The 7,661-nt window shown below is 39.0% G+C and overlaps 1 protein-coding gene across 2 annotated transcripts; it reads left to right on the plus strand.

The window, feature by feature from the left end:
- Nucleotides 1–378: 378 nt before the first annotated feature.
- il21 (interleukin 21) lies at nt 379–3,962 on the plus strand. Of its 2 annotated transcripts, XM_067456685.1 has the most exons (7): nt 379–574; nt 681–775; nt 863–910; nt 2,603–2,725; nt 2,852–2,884; nt 3,194–3,277; nt 3,553–3,962. In XM_067456685.1, the coding sequence occupies exons 2-7, from the start codon at nt 719–721 to the stop codon at nt 3,571–3,573; spliced, it is 366 nt and encodes a 121-aa protein (XP_067312786.1). In that variant the 5' UTR covers nt 379–574; nt 681–718; the 3' UTR covers nt 3,574–3,962. The 2 variants fall into 2 exon arrangements, with proteins under 2 accessions (XP_067312786.1, XP_067312785.1); XM_067456684.1 differs by lacking the exon at nt 379–574 and having other exon boundaries at nt 650–775.
- The last annotated feature ends 3,699 nt before the right edge of the window (nt 3,963–7,661 follow it).

Here is a 7,661-nt window from a genome sequence, read left to right on the forward strand (position 1 = left end):
TTAAGTAACGCAAATGTGTGTTTCTTTTAAATTTTAGTTAACGATAGGGCCAAACACAGGTCATTTAATGCCCTGCAGGGTTTGGGTGCACATATTTCATTTTCAAGGGTCTATTCTTATCCCACAAGATGAAAAGTACATTAAACTTCCTGTTTTCGTCTATAATCAATATGGTTTGTGTGGGAAGCCACAAAGTAAAAAGCACCTTTGTCATATCCACTTGTGCTTGATGATGCCGCAGCTATAGTCGCTCGCTCGCGCACACACACACACACACACATACATACATGTTTCTGATGCTGATTCAGAATGAGAAGAGGAACTGACAGAATTTTGTAGTTTCCTGCCAAGTGTGCAGAAAGTCTGGGTCAGGTTCACACAAACACACAGAAACACACACACACTGCATCCGTACACCCCCGCGCACGCGCCTCTCGATTGCATCTTTGTCAACTGACAGTCATGACGAAGCCCAGTGGAAAAGAAAAACTAAATTACTCATTGTAAAAAATCGACTTTTCCAATCTCCACAGAGAAGTGGTTTCCTTGCGTCCTCAAGGATACTTATATAAAGGTGATTGTCTACCTGTTGACAGTATGAAGGACATCAATCCAACTAGCTTTACAGAAGAAACTTTGCAGCTTAAACATGAAGGCATCTGTGTGTGTTCTTTTCGCAGTGGCGTGTTGGTTCGTTTCGCAGGCTGAGGTGACGCCGATGATCCAAACGCTCAACAAAGTTATGCATGAACTCGAGAAGATCCAGAAAGGAATGGTAAGTTGATTTCTAAAGATCTTCAGCTGGGATCTGCTGTGTTATTTGTACACATTTTAAATCTGATCTTCTTTTCTCTAAAAAAAGGGCCAAAGCAACATTTCGATCCACTCACCCACCACCAATGATCTGAAGGTAAGAAACTCATTCTTCTCTTCTCCTCCATTAGACCGTTTTTAGGGAGCCAGCACATTATTAGGGTTATTATTTCGCCGCGGTTTCTGCATGACTCAGTGATTCGGCGTGCTGTGATATAAACACATTCTGTCATTATACAGCCCACCCTACACAGAGCGGGTTTCAGTTCAACAAGCTTCAGATTTTCGAATGCATCCAGATTTGTGTGGGTTGATGAACGGCATTTCAATGAATCGTTTGCTGAGCTGAAATCAATACAGAAATAGCAACTTTTAGTCATGCTTTTCTTGGCAAACACCCTATCGTTTTGTAGTTGCTTCTTTTTTCGATTAAAAGTCATTTTGCACAAGTCGGTCAGGAGAAAGTGAGCATCATTTAGGAGAAATCTGATGAGTAATATAATACGCTAAAACAGATTTGGCCCATTTCACGGGTAAACCTGCTGCAGTTATTACACACTCGCTTATATTAAGAACTCTCTCAAACGGTGATGAATTATGTTTATGAGCTGCTGACTTCATGCAATTTAATTAAAATTAAAATGAATTATAACTAAATTAATTAAAACTAAAATGATCCAATTCTATACAGTCAAGCCAAAAATGATTCAGACACAGATATAATGCTTGACTTGTGTGTGCAGGACACTATCGTTCATTTCTGTAAATGAGGAGAGCAAAATAAAGCGAACTGAGAAATTCTTCATACAGTGACTTCCAGTAAAACTGATCATTTAGGAGTAAAATGATTCAGACACTTTGACCGGAGCATGTTTCGCTTCAGTGTTTTCTCTTTAATTGCTAATGTGACCTTTGACACCACAGACTGGACTAAATGAAGCATTGCTTGCTCATTGGTTGAGCTAAATTGGTATTATCTAATAGTGTAGTTAAATCTAACAGCTGATTGGTTGATTGTAATCCATTACATCCCTTTCTATCAGTCATCTGACATTATGAAGATGAATTTGTTCTGACAGTTTAACTCTAAGTTCTTCTCATATTTTATTAACGTTTTCTAAACTATAGCCAATAAACTGTGATAAGGTGAGAAATGTTGAAGGTGTCTGAATACACTTTGGTTTGACTGAATGTAGCGCCTGACAGAACCTTTTAAGGTTCCATTTAGAACCTTTTCTTCTGATTATTAAAATTGTAAACATTTTTAGAGTTACTTTGTTTTTTTCTAATGACTTCACTGTGAAAAAAAAAATTCAGGTCTGCAATTGAAATGTTTTAGTAACTGATCACATCTAAATTGCATCAATTTACAGAAAAAAATGATTTTTTTTTTTATCTGATCAGTCACTAGAACATTTTAATTTAGAGACCTTTTTTTTACCGTGTTTTTACCGTGTCATGAAAGTGGCAGTTTCTGTACACTCTCAAGCAGAAAAACGTTTTTGGGTTCGGCGTGGAAAGAAAGAGTTTCCTCGTAGTTTCTGTGAAAACTGCTTAATAAGCAGAAGGGAAATTTAGAGTCGAGATATAGATTTCTTCATGCAATACCGACAGGAAGAGAGAGAGAGAGAGAGAATCATTGTTGGGTAGTTTCAGAAAGCAGATTCGACTCCTTGACCTGAGTACAGAGGGGGTTTTTTTTGTATGTGGTTTGCCCCCCAAAATTTTTTATTAAAGAGTTTTAAAAATGTGCATTTGTGTTAAACTGCAGGCTTTGTTTTTTCCACAGGACTGCTGCATTGCTTCTGCTCTGGAGTGTTTTAGGACCAACGTGCTTAACCTGACGGTCACTGATGCTAGACTAAAGAAATCACAAATAATGCTAAAGAATGAGCTTCGAAAAAAAACCATTGTGAGTGTGTGATTATTATGTCTTTTGCTCATTATGGAAGAATTAGTGAACCATGTGCATGGATTTAAACAGACATACACTTCAGAAAGGAGAAATTATTCATTCCTTCATTCTTTATTTTCACAGCTGGAGGGTTTGCCCAGTTGCAGCGAGATACAGGTGAGGAACACACAGCAACACACAACGGCTGGAAAATGAACATTTTCAACACTCTTAAAAATAAAAGTCTTGGTTCCATTAAGAACTTTTAACATCCATGGAATCTTTCCATTCCAATGAAAGGTTCTTTACGGTAGAAGAGAAAAACAATGTTCTGGTCACTGAAATGCTCTAAGGGAATAAAAAAAAAAAAAAAAAGTTATTCTATGGCATAACGCCCTTCAGGAACCTTTATTCTTAAGAGTGTTTACATGGTAACAATGAAATATGATTGTGAACCGTTCTGACGTGTGTCATGTTCTGTTTCAGAAAGCTCAGTGCAAATCATGTGACTCGTACAGCAAGGTTAACAGCCAAACGTTTGTGAATAACTTCCAAACTCTTCTACAAAAGGTGAGTTCAAAACAATCCCTGAATTTCTTTGCATGCACACATTCGCTCATAGATAACATCTAAGGGTTTAATTCGAGCGATATTGCTGAATCAGCTCAAACACATTCATTTTAATGGGTTAAAACTGCTTTTCAAGGTAACAGTTTACACACGTTTTCGTGAGATTGGCACCCATTGTTTTTCTTTAACTGTTCATTGGAATGGAAAAGATTCCTCAGAAAGCACAAACAGAGATAACACAGGCAGTGTGTAACGACCTACTTTCCTTTTTCTAGATCTATGCCAGTAAAGTGTAGAGACGATAAGAGCGAAGAGACTACATGACACTACCCAACGACCCGCGGCAGAGAAGAGTCTGCTCCTGCTATTCTATTTATTGATTATTTATTTAACATTTTATTGTTTAATTGAAATGAGAGATCTGTTAAATGATTGTTCATGTCATTTAGGAACAGGGCGGCATATGTTATTAACCGTTATAGATGGTAATGTGTCTGTTTTATCACCACATTGTGGTGAGATCTCAGCACTGCTGCTCTGTTCCTTGAAAGAACCTGAAGGGTGTTTTCCTGCTGAAGACTGAGCCTGAAGCAACAATACAAGGGCTTTTGAGTGGTATGCTAAGAATTTGATTCAGGAAAACTACTCATTTAGATCATGCTACCAACATATTTTTAAAAAGCAGATGCACACTTATTATGTCTCACAATGAGATGCATGTATTTTTTGGATGATATTTATTTGACATTAAATATTTCTTTATGTTTACATCATGGCTGTGAAGATAGTTATTTTGGGTGGACATTGAATTCTCTGTATTTCAAAAGTGTTTATACCAAAAAAATCTGTGAAAACAAGTTAAGGTTGCCACCTGTGCAATAAGTCCATTCGGGAAATGTCCTCACTACTAAATATTACACGCTCAGCTGTTAGTGGTGTTATAACAAAGAGGAAACAATTGGGAACAACAGCAACTCAGCCACGAAGTGGTAGGCCACATAAATTCACAGAGTGGGGTCAGCGCATGCTTAGGGTCACAGTGTGCAGAAGTCACCAACTTTCAGCAGAGTCAATCGCTCCAGACCACCAAACTTCATGTGTCCTTCAGATGAGCTCAAGAACAGTGTGTAGAGAGCTTCATGAATGGGTTTCCATGACCGAGCAGCTCATCCAAGCCTTACATCAGAAAGAGCAATGTAAAGTGTGGGATGCAGTGGGGTAAATTTTGGACAATTTCATGCTCCCTGCTCTGTGGGAAACGTTTGGGGATGGCCCCTTCTTGTTCCAGCATGACTGCGCTCCAGTGCACAAAGCGTCGGTCCATAAAGACATGGATGAGGAGTTTGGTGTGGAGGAACTTGACTGGCCTGCCCAGAGTCCTGAGCTCAACCCGATAGAACAGCTTTGGGATGAATTAGAGCGGAGACTGAGAGCCAGGCCTTCTCATCCAACATCAGTGCCTGACCTCACAAATGAGCTTCTAGAAGAATGGTCATAAATCCCCATAAACACACTCCTAAACCTTGAGGAAAGCCTTCCCAGAAGAGTTGAAGCTGTTAGAGCTGCAATGGGTGGGCCGACTCCATATTTAACCCTACGGATTGAGAATAGAATCCCAAAACTTTTTCCAATATAGTGTGTATAGATAGATAGCTAGACAGAATAATAGATGGATGGATGGATGGATGGATGGATGGATGGATGGCTGTTGCAGTAAATTAACAAATGACAGTTTAAAACCAACTGTATCCTTTACAGCGTAATTTTTATTCAGGTGGTTCCCTACAGAAGGGTGCCCTCTATTGGAGAAACCTGAACGTCATCTGAGGATGAGCAGCTGCTCAGTAATTCATTCTTCGTTTATTGTCTCACTGAAAGGGCAGACTTCAGAAAAAATGTGATTCATAAAGGTTCCTTAGTGTCATCTCAGCGCCTAAATGATTTAAGAGAGCTGGAGAGGTAGCATAAACTAGTTAGGAGTAACAAGATGGCAGCAGAGGAGCAGACCACACACTTTCCAGGGAAGATATAATGTATTAAAGTTATATGACCACAGGGTTTTGGTAAAACGATACAAGCTTGTTCGTCAAGGTATTTATTGTGTAACTGACCAAGTGAGACATTTGAAAACTTCTTTTGAACACTCTTTAAATGAATGCTCTAACTGCAGAAATGCAATGTTTGGCGACTGGATGAAAGCAGCAGTGCACAGATTCCACAGTAAGCAGGATAATGACCCTATAAGTCCTCTTAAACCATCCAAATATGAGGAGAATATTTTGTTTTATTAATGTTAAATAAGGTATTCATCTGACAAAATTATTTGGCAAAAAAGTATTACGACAGCTATAGGCTTTATTTCACTGTGAAGCAAAAAGCATACATTGACTACAACATAATCAGTTATTAACATTTTATTGGTTTATCTTTTGTATCAACAAAAAATATGTCCATGCAAATTGGCATCATGTTTCATTGTGTTATCACAAATACTCCAAGCACAACTAGCCAATATGTTTACAAACTTTTTTAATTAATATTTGGATAAAGGATGAACAATTTCTCTTGGTTGGTCACCACATTTGGCCATTACTGTATCGAATTCACTGGCAAAAGCAAGCCACATTTATAAGGACTGCGAGCTTCCCTGGAGTTTTTTGGAGCCGATGATGGAATTCATTTTTGTATCAACTGCAAATAAGGAGGCATATATCAACAGAAAAGGAATAGCATCAATACTTATTCATTATTCTTAAGGCCCAGCAAGGAAGTAAAGGCATTGTTAAAATAGTCCATGTGACTCCAGTGGTTCAACCTTAATGTTGTGAAGTGACGAGAATACTTCTGACGTAGGACCTGTAGGCGCTGCTCTGTCGCCAACAGCGTCAGAGACTGACACAGAAGAGAAGAGATTGTTGAATAAAGTTATTATTTTTGTTATAAATTACACAAAAATATTCTTGTTGCTTCATAATATTAAGGTTGAACCACTGGAGTCACAATGGAGGATTTTAACAATGTCTTTACTGCCTTTCTGGGCCTTGAAAGTGGTAATTAAATTGCTTTCAATGGAGGGGTCAGAGCTCTCAGATTTCGTCAAAATATCTTAATTTGTGTTCAGAAGATGAACGAAGGTCTTACGGGTTTGGAACGACATGAGGGTGAGTGATTAATGACAGAATTTTTATTTTGGGGTGAACTAACCCTTTAAAAAAGTTTTACTGTATTTCATTTAAAATAAAAAAATGTATAACATAAAATTATCGGTCATGTTGCTGTGAATCTTCTAGATTCACTGTCCACTAAGGGTGGCCATTTTGGGGTTGACAATATTGTAGGCCTTAGTTTGCGACACATAAGTGCCACCTCAGTTAGCACCCAAAAGTCTCATTGGCTGAATCCAAAAATCACACTGTGGTGTGGCAAGCAGCGTGGCGAGGGACCGCGAGAGCGGCCGGTGACGAGTGGTAATGAGTACCAGCTGCGTGACACACCAGTCTCGTCTCGCGGCCAAGGGACGGGAGCATAAAAGGAGGAACGAAGGCAGTGGAAGAGGAGAGAGGACCAGGCCTGGACTTTATGTTGAGTTTTGTTATGCGTTTTGTGGGCAGTCGTACGTGAGGGGCTGCCCGTGGTTTTACTTTCGTTTTGTTTATTTATTGGTATATTAAAGTTGTTGAACGTTCGCCGGTTCCCGCCTCCTTCCTTCCATCCACGAACATTATTACACACACACTTCCCTACTATATAGTATGTGAAAAACAGTACGTTGTGTGCCCGATAGTATTCAAAAAACAGTAGGTGAAAAGCCCGGATGACCTACTACTACCACCGAGATTCTGAAGTGTGCATAAGATGGACACTTTACTATCCCATGGGGCCACGGGAGAGAGGATTTATGAATGGAAGTGAAGAGACTCAACTGAGGCTGGTAGGTCACATGATAATGACAACATGGTAATTGTCAGGTTAGGAAATCAACTTAAACAGCTTTAACAAGCTATATCCAGCTGAAACCAGCCTACCAGCTTTCTTGAAAAGAGAGTCCTTGCTCACAGTTATCTCGCTTTTAACTTTAAACATTATATAATAAGATGTCATAAGTTGAGTGGAGAAATTATTCCGGGATCACAATAGGTCGTCCTTGTGTTGTTTGCTTGCTCTTTTATGAATACAGTATATTTAAATATCAAACTGATCTGAGTGGGTTTATGTGAAAGCATGGCAGACTTGAGATGATGCTGTCATCTGGTGGTCAGACACGGTACCGTCATTGGTGCATCAAACGTCCATTAATCATTATTGTCATGACATCGGTCAGACTGTGATCAAGTTATATAAACATGTTGAAACACTGTTTACAGACTCCTAAATATGTATGCAA

This window comes from Pseudorasbora parva, chromosome 11 (assembly GCF_024679245.1).
Source record: "Pseudorasbora parva isolate DD20220531a chromosome 11, ASM2467924v1, whole genome shotgun sequence".
Taxonomy (NCBI): Eukaryota; Metazoa; Chordata; class Actinopteri; order Cypriniformes; family Gobionidae; genus Pseudorasbora; species Pseudorasbora parva.

Excerpts from the sequence above, each read along its gene's own strand:
- il21 (XM_067456684.1), top strand. The coding sequence starts at position 650 with ATGAAGGCATCTGTGTGTGTTCTTTTCGCAGTGGCGTGTTGGTTCGTT. Across the intron at positions 911-2,602 it reads CCACCACCAATGATCTGAAG|GACTGCTGCATTGCTTCTGC; the intron begins GTAAGAAACTCA and ends TTTTTTCCACAG. Across the intron at positions 2,726-2,851 it reads AGCTTCGAAAAAAAACCATT|CTGGAGGGTTTGCCCAGTTG; the intron begins GTGAGTGTGTGA and ends TTATTTTCACAG.